This window comes from Oryctolagus cuniculus, chromosome 3, assembly GCF_964237555.1.
Source record: "Oryctolagus cuniculus chromosome 3, mOryCun1.1, whole genome shotgun sequence".
NCBI classification, from domain to species: domain Eukaryota; kingdom Metazoa; phylum Chordata; class Mammalia; order Lagomorpha; family Leporidae; genus Oryctolagus; species Oryctolagus cuniculus.
This window is the reverse complement of record NC_091434.1, coordinates 85,368,612-85,382,624: the sequence shown is the minus strand read 5'-3', so window position 1 is coordinate 85,382,624 and position 14,013 is coordinate 85,368,612. Positions and strand designations below refer to the sequence as shown.

The 14,013-nt window shown below is 39.1% G+C and overlaps 1 protein-coding gene across 11 annotated transcripts in view; it reads left to right on the top strand.

Moving 5' to 3' along the window:
* The window catches only part of GPD2 (glycerol-3-phosphate dehydrogenase 2), a 240,167-nt gene extending 226,751 nt beyond the window's left edge, over window positions 1–13,416 (top strand). For all 11 annotated transcript variants that reach the window (XM_051848606.2, XM_070070848.1, XM_008258597.4 and 8 more), the window contains one exon: window positions 13,272–13,416. In XM_051848606.2, coding sequence (XP_051704566.1) covers window positions 13,272–13,401 — 130 coding nt within the window. In that variant the 3' untranslated portion in view covers window positions 13,402–13,416. The remainder of the gene's footprint in view (window positions 1–13,271) is intronic.
* The last annotated feature ends 597 nt before the right edge of the window (window positions 13,417–14,013 follow it).

Sequence of the window (14,013 nt, the reverse complement as noted above, 5' to 3'; positions counted from 1 at the left end):
TAGCAGAGAGCTGGCCTGGAAGAGGGGCAACCGGGACAGAATCCGGCGCCCCGACCGGGACTAGAACCCTGTGTGCCGGTGCCACAAGGCGGAAGATTAGCCTAGTGAGCCACGGTGCCGGCCCTAATGTCACATCTTCAGAAAGACATTCTGACTGCTCCATTTAAATGACCTCTCCCAACCTAATGCTTACCACTAGCTAAGCGTATTTCATACATTTGTGTTTAAATTACTCATCTCTTCTCTTTCCTAACCCCATGATTTAAGGTTTTTGATAGCAGGTGCCTTTTCTTAGTTGTCCCTTATACATTTCTTATGCTTAAAATTGTATCTGTTGCTCAGAAATCACCCAACAAATATTTGTTTAATGAATAAAGCTGTTTTAAAAGATGTATTTATTTAATTGAAAACAGAGTTATAGGTTGATAGGGGGAGAGAGGGAGAGAGAGGGGGAGGGAAATAGAGAGGGAGAGAAATCTTCTATCCTTTGGTTCACTCCTGAGATGGCCACAATAGCAAGGGCTAAGCCAGGCTGAAACCCGGAGCCTGGAGCTTCTTCCACGTCTCACACATGAATGGCAGGGGTGTGAACACTCGGGCCATATCCTCTTGCTTTTCCAGGCCATTAACAGGGAACTGGGTCAGAGGTAGAGCACCCATATGGAATGCTGGCATTGCAAGTGGTGGCTTTACCCATTGCGCCACAACACCAGCTTCACTGATTAAAGCTTTGATGCCTGTGGCCATGGACTCCATGGACCACTTGGCTTCCCTAGTTTTCTGCTGCAGACATACCTTACAATTAGTGACTGGTGCTCAAGTATGCTAACTTTTTTCAGATATCCTAGGCTTAAATGCCTTTGCTGAGCTTACATAGCAGAGGAGGAAGGAGGTAAGCCATATTTAGAGTCTAGAACTCCTACCCACTTACAATGGCCAAATAATAGCATTGCAAAAGGGAAACCATTTGGGTCCCCTGGCTGAAAAACCTGGAAGCATTTTTATTTTTAATCAGTTTAAACCTAACTGAGTACTTTTCTGGAATTCTTTCGGTGTTTCACTGCAGTATAACTTACATGCAGTAAAATATATAAAGTCTACCTTTTAATGAATTTTATAGCCATATAAAACACTATGCAGCCATTCCAGATCAAGATATATAAAATTTCCATCACCCTAGAAAGCTACCTCATGACCCTTCTCTATTCATCCATTCACTCTGTCACATAGATTCAATTTCCCTGTTCTACAGCCTAACGTAAGTAGAAGCATGAGACCCTACTACTGGTGTTGGCTTCCTTCACTTCTTTCCTAACGTCTGTTAGAATAATCCACTTCTGTGAGATACATCTTCCTTGATTTGCTGATGGGAGCCGGGGTTTGCTTTGGGTTCATTCCAATGGACAAGTTTAACTTTTGTACTTCAAGCTTCCTCAAAACCTGGAGTGGTGATTTGGCAGAAATTTCATTTAAAGGCTATGAATGCCATTCTTGTGGGATGTTACAGTAGAATGTTGAGCTAAGCAGTTATCTTAATCCCACTGAAATAGTTGGTCACACTATATATGAGATGAGCATCTTGAGTCAAACTTGGACATGCAGTCAACCCGAACACAATGAGCTCAGTCACAGAGGGCCAGATTTCTTAATTAGCTCTCAGTGGCAAGGACATTTTATGTTTTCAAAAGTCAAGCACAAATTCTACAAGTGACACAATTCAAGAAGACTTCATAAGAGTGAATTAAACCTGGTCTCCCACTGTCATCTGCAGTACCTGAGCCCATATTCATTTATTTCTCTCAGTTAGTGTTCTTAGAAGCACCAATATGCTATAATAAAAAAGTAATGGTGAACTTTATTGAAGTAAGTAACAGAGTGCAATCCCCTCAGCTTGACATTTGGCAGGTGGTTGTCTCTCATTTTATCTATTTCTCATCTTCCTTGTCCTGTTTCTCTCAAAAAGAAGCATGTTAAGTATATAAATCCATCTGAATATATCTTATTCAATCACTGTGTGCGCATATATTATTTAAAAGTAGGATGGATTTTTAAAATCAAAAAATAAAATATGAATAATTTTTGTTTTTATTTGATTTTATTTGATGTATGATAAAGTATTTGTAGTTCAGATACAGTATTTGTAAATGCTAAGAACAGATTTTTTTTTTTTTTTGCTATTGCTGTTAATAATGGATGCAAGCTTTCTCTTCTAAGGCTCAAACACACATCTCTTAAAGTTCACATTCAAGGTGGGAGACGGTAACCCACCAATGGTCAATACTCTAAGCAGCCAAATCCTTCTATCTTCCTTCCTAGGCTTACTATATTCCAATCTCATGAAGGTGAATTGGAAAATTGCTATAATTTGTTGTAGCAGATTATTTTAACAGCAGCATCTCCTATGCTTGATAAAAGAGGATACACAAATAATCAAAGGAATTTAATAAGCATTAAATATTATTCCTGATTTCATATTTCTCTGAAGGCTTAGCATATTTTAGTACTAAGTTTTCAAATGATTGGAATTTAGTTTTCAATTTCCAGTCTTATCATGTAGTTGAATTGTTCAAATGGTTTCATGTCTTTACCCTAAAAATATCTACTTCTCTAATATTAACAGTTCAAATGACCCAAATACTTTTATTTCCTCCTACCTATTTATTGAAAATTAATCACTCTTGCAGAATGTTTGAAAATCAACATAAATAAAACATTTAATGAGAAATGAAAAATCATAATTTTGTTATAAATTCAGAAAACATGTTGGAATTATTATGAGGCATTTCTTATTTGCAAAGCCTCTTACTTTGAGAAGCCAAAAAATTCGTGCAGGTGTTTATCCCTCTCCATTCATCCAGCTAGAAATTTGAATGGAGTGAATGGAAGAGATGCATTCAAGGCAGCTTTCTGCAAATTAATAGTTACCAGAATAGAATGACTGTTAGTATCCATTAAGAATCAAACTTAGGGTTGTCCTGTGGCATAACAGGTAAAGCTACCACCTGAAATCCCATATGGGTGCCAGTTCGAGACCCAGCTTCTCCACTTCTGGTCCAGCTTCCTGCTAATGGCCTGGGAAAAGCAGTAGAACATGGCCTAAGTGCTTTGGTACTTGAAAGATGAAACTCCTGGCTCCTGGCTTTGGCCTGGTCCAGTTCTTGCTGTTGTGGCCATCTGGGGAGTGAACCAATGGATGGAAGATCTCTCTCTCTTTCTTTCTCTCTCTCTCTCGTTCTCTCCCCCCCCTTCCTCTCTCTCTCCCTTACTGTGTGTAACTCTGACTTTCAAATAAACAAATAAATCTTCAAAAATGAAAGGAAGGAATCATACTTAGTATCTAGAAGAGAAGGTAGCATGTCAAGATAAGCTTCTATATTTCATCTCTGCTTCCTCTCCTTGCCATTCTTTGGTAAATGTAACTGTTTGACATCATTCCACCTAGAACCCTCACCACATGCCTGATTTCTACTCCCTATGACCACACCCCTTCCCACAAAATCATGCCTTCTACCCAAGAAACAGGAAACCAGTCAGAAGAAAATTAGAGGGCCACTACGGGCTAAAGCTGAATAGTTCGAGCATTAGAAAGGGTAACAGCTAACCAAATTTATATAATTCAATGTATAAAAATCTATAAGCTTAGAAAAGCAAATAGTTTTTAAAAATCCCCTTATGGCTACTATTGGAGACATCTTTAATACCAATTTCTTACTCTGAAATGTGGTCATTTATAGGAAAGACACAAGCATTTCTCTCTCCTTTCCTGTAGGAGAGTAGCCACATAGCCCAGCTGTGAGGGAGTATGCTAAAAGACTTAGAAGGAAGGATACGAAATATGTCAACCACAAGAAAACTGGACTATTAATAACTTTAAAATCTGGAGTATCTTAAATTTTATGGATGGTCATTATACAAATTTCAATGTTTGAATTTTCATAATAAAAAAAAAGAAAATTGCCATCATGCCAGCAAGTAGAAAATAAATTTATAATGATGGTAACTTGAGTTAAAAAGACATGTTTTTAACATATGATCTTCATACTCACACACAACACTTAAAATTCAGCCCCATTCGGCCAGCGCCGTGGCTCACTAGGCTAATCCTCCGCCTAGCGGCACCGGCACACCAGGTTCTAGTCCCGGTCGGGGCGCCGGATTCTGTCCCAGTTGCCCCTCTTCCAGGTCAGCTCTCTGCTGTGGCCCGGGAGTGCAGTGGAGGATGGCCCAAGTGCTTGGGCCCTGCACCCTATGGGAGACCAGGATAAGTACCTGGCTCCTGCCATCGTGGCGGCCGTTGGAGGGTGAACCAATGGCAAAAAAAGGAAGACATTTCTCTCTCTCTCTCTCTCTCTATCACTGTCCACTCTACCTGTAAAAAAAAAAAAAAAAAAATTCGGCCCCATTAAGAAAAGCCTCTTCAGTAGAAATGAGAGTACATGAAAATTTGGACAAAACAAACTCCTCCCCAGTCCAGTAAATCATGGTGACATGTTTCTTAATTGCAGTCAATTCAAGTAACTGCTTCAGTAGAGATAGGAAAATATAGATGTTCTTTGACTTAAGTTTCAGTGGGTTAAGTCTCAATACACCCATTATGACTTGCTAAGTTCCAAATGTTTTGAGTACACCTAATGGACTGAACATACTAGCTTAGCAGTACCACACACTATAGTATAAAAGAGATCAGAGCATGTGGCTGACTAATATGTTTGGAATACAGCCAAGCATTGTGGGAGAGGATCACAGCGCATACATCTAGCCCAGGAAAAGACCAAAATCTGAAATTTTAAGTATGGGTTCTACTAATGCATATCACTTGCACACAATGTTAATGTCAAAAAGTCTTAAGTCAGGGGCCGGCACTGTGGCATAGTGGGTGAAGCTGCTGCCTACAGTGCTGGCATCCCATATGGGGACTTGTTCAAGTCTCAGCTGCCCCTCTTCCTGTCCAGCTCTCTGCTATGGCCTGGGAAAGCAGAAGACGGCCCAAGGCCTTGGGCCCCTGCACACACGTGGGAGACCTGGAAGGAGCTCCTGGCTCCTGGCTTAAGCCTGGCACAGCTCTTGAGTGAACCAAGGAATGGAAGATCATTCTCTATCTCTCCTCCTCCTTCTCTTCTTCTTCCTTCTCCTCCTCTCTCTGTAACTCTACCTTTCAAATAATTAAAATAAGTCTTAAAAAAAAAAAAAAACACACAGGGGCTGGTGTTGTGTAGCAAGTAAAACTGCTGCCTGCCCCACCAGAATCCTGTATGGGCAACAGTTCGAGTCCTGGCTGCTCTACTTCTTTGGGAAAGCAGTGGAAGATGGCCCAAATGTTTGGGACCCTGCATCCACATGAGAAACCGGGAAGAAGCTCCTGGCTCCTGGCTTCAACCTGGTCAAGCCCAGGCAGTTGTGGCCATTTGGGGAGTGAACCAGCAGATAGAAGATCTCTCTCTTTCTCTCTCTCTATCTCTGCTTTTTTTTTTTTAAATACGTAAATCTTTAACATAAAAATAAATTAAGTCAGGGACCATCTGTATATCCCTACGGGAGTTCTCTAGGATAAAGCAGAATACACAGCAATAAAAGATTTCTCTTAATCATATTTTAAAAGCTTGTACCTATCTGATGGGACTATGAGATGAAACCCAGGATCTGCATTCTCAATCCTCTGTCTGTCTGTAACAGGGATGAAGTAAACAGCCAGAAGTCTATTGTTTTGCAAATGTTTTACTGAAGGTAGCTATAAATTCAACACTATTCACTAATCTCTCAGTTTTAAACTTGAGTAGCATCTTCATAAGAAATCAGAGAAAAGTAGCACTTTCCTCTAATAATTAGAGGCAATGAAGACAACAGATTTACATATGTGTGTCTGTTCACATGTTCACATACATATGAGAGATATTCAGAAAGCCTTGTGGAAAAATGGAATTAAAAGATAATATACATCTTCCACAGCCTTTTTGAAGATCCCTCATATATATTTAAAGACTGTTGTAAGTGAAAAAATTATAATATTCTTTTTTTTTTTTTTTTGACAGGCAGAGTGGACAGTGAGAGAGAGAGAGAGACAGAGAGAAAGGTCTTCCTTTGCCATTGGTTCACCCTCCAATGGCCGCCACGGCAGTGCGCCGCGCTGATCCAAAGACAGGAGCCAGGTACTTATCCTGGTCTCCCATGGGGTGCAGGGCCCAAGTACTTGGGCCATCCTCCACTGCCTTCCCTGGCCACAGCAGAGAGCTGGCCTGCAAGAGGGGCAACCAGGACAGAATCCGGCGCCCCGACTGGGACTAGAACCCTGTGTGCCGGTGCCGCAAGGCGGAGGATTAGCCTAGTGAGCCGCAGTGCCGGCCTATAATATTCTAATAGTAATACTGCTTAATTCTTAGATTAGCAGCCAACATTGTTAAGTGAATTCAAGATTTATGCAGAATACCAGATAAAGTACACGAATGGGAACCTAGTCACAGAGATAAAAAAGAAATAGTGAACTTTGATTCAAATTTAGTCAGCTAAATGTTTTTGATCATATTTCAAAGCTGTTACATTAGCACTTTCTGAATTTTCCAACTTCTTTGCATCTTCAGTAACATCACAGTTAAATTAACATTTTGTATATATTTTCTATTTCTCCTATATTATTTAATTGCTACATGATATTTTCTTTTTTTTTTTTTGAAGACTGTTTATTTACTTCTTTTTTTTTTTTTTTTGATAGGCAGAGTGGACAGTGAGAGAGAGAGAAAGGTTTTCCTTTGCCGTTGGTTCACCCTCCAATGGCCGCCGCTGCAGCCGGCGCACCGCGCTGATCCGATGGCAGGAGCCAGGATCCAGGTGCTTTTCCTGGTCTCCCATGGGGTGCAGGGCCCAAGCACCTGGGCCATCCTCCACTGCACTCCCTGGCCATAGCAGAGAGCTAGCCTGGAAGAGGGGCAACCGGGACAGAATCCGGCACCCCGACCGGGACTAGAACCCGGTGTGCCGGCGCCGCAAGGTGGAGGATTAGCCAATTGAGCCACGGCGCCGGCATACATGATATTTTCTTTATCATCGATTACATACACACCAGTGACTTCTGCCATACCAAGTTCTTCTATTAATCAGTCTCATAATAGTGTTTTAATTATTTGTTTTATAGCATTTTAATGCCTGATAAAGAAGTTCATCCCTTTGTCTTCATTTACACATCCAGATGAAATTTTGAATCATTTGTTGATTTCTCTCAAAATTATGTAGGGTTTTTGAAATTGGTTTGCATTAAATCTGTTAATTGATTTGAGATAACATACAAAAGATAGAAAGTCATTTTTACACAAATTTACAGTTATCTGTAAGAGTATTCCAACAAACATTGATCCACATGTATTTATCTAAGTATATGTGTAGAAATTGATATACATTATTTGAAAACAGATAGGCATATTTATATATTTATATACTCAGATGGCATTTGTCAAGTCCAAAATCCTAATTAAATGCCAGGAAAAATGAATTATGAGAAAAAGTATACAGTATCCTTCTATTTAAACCATATATCTTTAACTATTTAATTAGAAGCTTATCACTTAATCAATTGGTGATTATTAATAAATGAAACCCTCATTTGGATTTGAAATTCATGAATCTTGCAATTTCAGAGATTTAAGCACTTCGGATTGAAGGAAACTTGATTCTGAAGACTTGTCTCAGCCACATGAAATGACTACATTTAGGTAATATATCTAAGCCAGTTGCCTCATCATGAAATGAGAGGAATAGTACTACCCCCTTTTCGAGTTGTGACGATTAATAAGTAGATGGCATGGGTAGAATAATGATCATGGGTTGACCATGTGAGCTACTATCCAATGTAGGATAAGCAATCACCAAAACTTTAGTGTAATTCATAGGCATCCTCCTGAATAAGTTTAGTGATATACAAACAGAAGAAAACAGTTTGGATTTGTATAACTGCTTTCTTTGTATGGTCACTAAAGTTAACTGTCAAGCTCTTTCACTCTCTTTGTGCTCCACTAGTGACGTTTGCTCAATTTTTCCCGCGTCCCCTTTATTTTACCTGGACTTGAACCCTTATCTTCTTCCTGTCTTGTGTTTATCCTTCACCTAGTAATGTTGCCTAACCGGGAGGAAACATGTAAAGTATCTTGAAACTGGCTGAAGTGTGGCTCACATCAGTTATAAGTTTGCTGTTGCCATTCTGGCTTTACCACCCTTGCACCATCTTTTGTTCTTATTTTTTGAAATCCATAAGTAGGCATTCACATGAAACTGTGCATTCAGGGTCTGCTGAATTTTATAGCCTCATTTTAATGTATATATGACATCTGTAAACTACATCAGCTAATGACTATAGAAAAAATTTATTAATTAAAAACACTATGACACCTGTGGTTCATGAAATAACATATTAATAAATCCAGGTTCCATTTGCTTGTCTATTTGGGAAGCAGTGTATAATCACTTGTAGACCCCATGTCTTTTTTTATAATCACTATAAATAGAACAGAAGACTGAACTTGAGTTTTTGTCTATTAATATAATGCCAATTTAATTTTACATATCTACAAAAATTAAAATATGTACCTTCCTTCTAATTGACATAGAACATTTTAGTTCAGACAATGATTTTAGTTTACGTTATCAATATTAATAGGATTCTCATTTTCGAATGCGAAAATGCAATGATATTGGAAACTCGCCACAATTACCCTCTTGTTTGCTTTTTCTACCACTTAGACGGTAAACTTTCTTCTTTCAGCACATCAAAGGATTTCATTCAGGATGTTGCGATCAAAAACTTTTAATCTGATTATCATCTTAAAATAATGTTCGAAACATATGCTTAATGAAAAAAATTAGAAAAGTAACCAACAACTAAGAACTAATTCCCCAATTTACATGTCCGAGTTTTTAGTTTCTTAAATCAAATTGATCAAAAACGCACCATTTCTTACAAACTGGCAGAAACATTTAAGTGCCATAAAACTCTAAATCCTTGAGTCCTCTTTTATTGAGCAATGGTCCTTAAGTGATGACATCCATTGTTAAAGGCATCTTCCAAAAAATACAGCAATTTTTGAAAGAGAAACGAGATTGTCTTTTTAAGTAATATAACCCCTGAGCAATTTTCTCTTTTTTTGACCCTTTTTTATTTCCTGAGGGTTTTAAGTAAAGACCTCCAATTTAAAACCTATTATTCTGTAGAAGCAGCTTTTCCCCCTCCCCCAGCCATAACCTTGCTGTAATCTCTGCCCCGTTATTTTCTGACTTTTTCACTTTGCTTAACACTGAACTGTACTTAGGATACAACCAGGGTATGTGTGTGAATATATGATGTGCATACAATTGTTAGAGCAGAAAAGTAAGTTTAAATATATCAAATATCAACCTGTTTTTGATTTTACAGTCACAATCCAAAGGATTCTTCCTTATTCTGCTAGTGGTGGTGGCTTTCTTTTTTACTGCATAGACTTCTAGGAAGGTAAAATTTTAACTGATGAAATTATCTCTGAAATTATTATTAACAATGAAGTTTATTGCATATCCACAAGGTGCATAGCCTTGCATTAATAGTGTGGAAAGACCATAGCAGTGAAGAACAGTTATATTTCTTGGAAAGAGTGTTCAATCTAATACAAGTAGACATGTGGCCAAGAAGGCAAACTCATCCTTACCTGCATGCACAAACTTTCTGGAGAACTTTCAATGTTTTAAAGCAATAATCTTCAAATCAAGGTATACAGAGACTTTCCAAAGGGCCTAGGAATACTCGTTTAAATTTTTAACAGAATCGATTCTCAGATTTTAACATTCGATATCCTCTCTCTCCTCAAACTGCTTGAGAAGTTGCCAATACTCTGACTTGCCCTTGGCCACACCCTCTTTCCTTTCTCAAACTTTTTGAAAAAAAGGCTTACCACTTACCAGGATTTATTTTTTTTATTTTTTTATTTTATTTTTTTTTTGACAGGCAGAGTGGACAGTGAGAGAGAGAGACAGAGAGAAAGGTTTTCCTTTACCGTTGGTTCACCCTCCAATGGCCACTGCGGCCGGCCGACGAGCCGCGCTGATCCGAAGCCAGGAGCCATGCGGGTGCAGAACCCAAGGACTTGAGCCATGCTCCACTGCCTTCCTGGGCCACAGCAGAGAGCTGGCCTGGAAGAGGGGCAACCGGGACAGAATCCGGCGCCCCGATCAGGACTAGAACCCGGGGTGCCAGCACCGCAGGTAGAGGATTAGCCTATTGAGCCATGGCGCTGGCCACCGGGAACTTTATGACAGGAAACTGCTAAGTGTAAACCCACTAAAACTAAACAAGGGCCAAATGCATAATTCCTTTAATCAAAGCATCATAAACAATTGCTCATTAAGATACAGATTTGTAGTAAAATGTTATTTTTTAAGATTGTCAATGCATATAATATATTGTGCTAGATCAACTATTTAATACTACATGTAATGACAAAACGGGAAGAAATATCTTACTGCATGCATTGTATGAACTATAATATTATTATTTATCCTGAATATTATAGTCACAGGAAATTTTTAAGATGTATTTACATTTATGTTATCATAGAGAATTATGATAAGATAATCAACAAGAGATTTTCCACCACAAAATTATATTACCTTAGGATAACATTCTAAAGAGGAAATGAAATGAAAATACTAATTCAAGGACAAAAAGATATCCACATAACATTTCTATGTTATTAAAATGGATAATTATGGGTCTCAAACTGTTAGAGTATTTTTTCATTAAAATATTTGAAACACTTATGCAATATTTTATTTTAGCACTAGCGATATTTATAACAGGACAAAAATGCCTGTTTTGCAATTGATGAATCATGTGAAAAATACTGTATGTCATAAGTGTTTCAGGGTTTATGTAATTAAACAAATCTACTTGTTTATACTAGAGCAAAATATTTGAAAACCTATAAGAATATTGTTCTAAATGGTAGTGTCTACTTGTTAATTAAGTCATTTCTTTTATCTTTAAAATAAAGTATGGCTGTGGTTATATGTTGCATTAACCTCACGATAAAACAAAAGAAAATTCCTATTTTGGAACTAACAAGGAGGTCCATACTGATCCAAGCCTTTATTTTAAGGGATTTGAGAGACTAATTCATCAATGGGTTTGGAGGGTGTGGATTCATTTTCTACTTTCAACCATTTCAATAGGATGTAATAAACTGCTTTCTAAATACAGGTTTGTTCTGCTAGTTCTTGCTAGTTACAGGTCGCTAGTTGCTAGTTTCCTGTTGCCACTTTTAGTTTTAGAGTGACAACTTAATTCAATTTATCAATCACTACAATACCACTTTTTATGGTCAAATAAGCAAGATTGTGGACAACTCTGAAAGCAGGTTGTTACTGGAGTCAGGCTGCAAACTAGATATGTAACTTTCTGAATTTTTCTAATAAAATAAATTATTAACCTGCTACTCAGCATCTTGCCATATTAATTTGCAAGAATTAGTGAAAAATAACCATGATTGTTGAAAAGAAAATCAACATTAAATGACATATATACACAATAATGGGTATAGAGTATAAATAGACATGCATACATACACACACATACACTTGCATATACTTCCCTTTTAGTCATCTTGGACAATGGGCAAAATTATAGTGCTTCAGAAGAAGAATAAAAACAATACTGTTAAGCAAAATGTTGTTAGTTAAATGCTTGTAAATGCTCTATAACGGTTAATAACAGCTTTACCAAATTTATTTATTTGAAAGACAGACGGGCTGGCACTGTGGCACAGCGGGTTAAAGCCCTGGCTTGAAGCACCATCATCCCATATGGGCGCCGGTTCTAGTCTTGGCTGCTCCTCTTCTGATCCAGCTATCTGCTGTGGCCTGAGATAGGATAAAAGATGGCCCAAGTCCTTGGGCCCCTGCACCCGTGTGGAAGACTCAGAAGAAGCTCCTGGCTCCTGGCTTCAGATTGGCGCAGCTCTGTTGTGGCCATCTGGGGAGTGACTCGGCGGATGGAAGATCTCTCTGTCTCTGTCTCTACCTCTCTCTGTAACTCTGTCTTTCAAATAAATAAAATAAATCTTTTTTTTTTTAAATAAAAGGCAGAATGACACACACACACACAAACATACATACCCAGAGAGAGAGACAGAGAGACAGACAGAGAGAGAGACACACACAAACAGATCCATCCACTTCTCACTTCCCAAATGCCTGCAACCAAGACTGAGCCAGGCTGAAGTGAGGAGTCAGGAATTCTTTTTGGGTCTCCCACATAGGTATTTGGAAGCTAGCTACTTGAGTTGTCATCTGCTGCCTCCCAAGGTGTGCATTAGTAGGAAGCTAGGTTGGAAGCAGAGGCAGGACTAGATCCCAGGAATACCAGGGACTTTGGAGACAGACAAACCTGGTAAAAGTTCATTGTTTTTTCTGAGCTAGGTCCTCTCAGGTAAATGAATTCATATATTTGAGCTTCAGCTTCTTCATTCATTTGTAAAATGGGAACAGTATTTCCTATCTCTCAAGATTGCAAAAGAGAGAGAAGGGGGAGAGAGAGGGAGAGAGAGAGACAGAGAGAGAGACATAGAGTGAGCGACAAGCAGCAAGCCCATGGTCAATGTGCAGTCTTAGCTATTTCTTCCAAGAATAACTTTACCCTAATTGGCACATGACTTGCTCTGGTTTTCATGAGTCTCCTTCAAAAAACATTCGGGTGTTTCCAGTGTGACAACATTAAGGGCCTTTAGCAGGTGATTAAGCCATGAGGGCTCTTTCTTCACAAATGAAATAAAAGCCATCACATCTTTACCTTGATTTGTACATTACACAATGTATATACATGTGAAAACATCATATTGTACTCTATACATACATACAATGTCTTCCATTTTTTATATGTTGAAAGACAGAGAGACAGAGAGGAAGAGAGAGACAGAGAGAGATCCTATCTACTCCTATCCAAATGCCTAAAATGGCTAGGGTTGGACTTGGACTGAAACCAGTTACCAAGAACTCATCCTGGGTCTCCCACATGAGTGGTACAAGAACCCAACTTGCGCCATAACTGCTCCTCTCAGGATCTACATTAGCAGGAAGCTAGAGTCAGGAGCCTAAGCATGGAATTGAACCAGGTACTCCAATATGGATGCAGACATCTTAACCACTAGGCATTTAGCTCCTAAATGTGTATAATTTTTACAAGTCAGTTAAAAAAATAAATCGAAAACAGGTTTTATGTAACATTGGGCTGCTTTGCCAGCTTGTCCTTCCACCTTCTGCCATAGGTGGACACAGCAAGAAGGCCCTCATGGAACCAAAAGTGGCATCTTGATCTTGGACTTCACAGCCCCCAGAACGGTGAGAAATAAACATGTGTTCTTTGTCAATTGCCCCGTCTCAGGTATTTTGTTATAGCAACACAAAGGGACTGTTGCCCATTTTCAGTGGTAGTTGTATGCTTTATAGGAGGCTGCCTCATCTCAACTCCTAAAGCACGATAATTCTTAGCTGCTGAAATCCGTTTCTCCATCACACTCAGTTCGGCAACGATGGACTGTCTTCAGCAGGGCCTCAGAATCTCAGTGCCAAGTCTCAAGGCCACAGCCCAGGCCTTGCAGAAGCCCCATCAGCGTACTCAGGTTTAGAGGTGTGTCCCCTATTGTTCATGAAGGGGAGTGCTTCCGTCTGCAGAGCATTTTAAGTACCAAGTACCTGTCTTCTGCACTGAACAAGCATGGTCTTTTGCATGAATCGAAAAGCCAGCACTGTGGCTGTCTCTGCTCCCCACTTCCACTTTGGCAACCCTATGAGCATGGCTAGGTGGTTTGTATGACGTAATTTGATTTGTTAGCGTGTGAGTGGTTTATAACCATCATTTGCGAGTAAATTACTTAGCCATATTCTTCTTTATGACTAGCTGAAGAAACTTACTTGATGGTATAATATAATTTATTCCTGTGAATAAGTGAGTGACCTTCGCATCTCAGCCCATCTCCTGTGAGTTATGGGCCTTTTTCTACTCGGGGG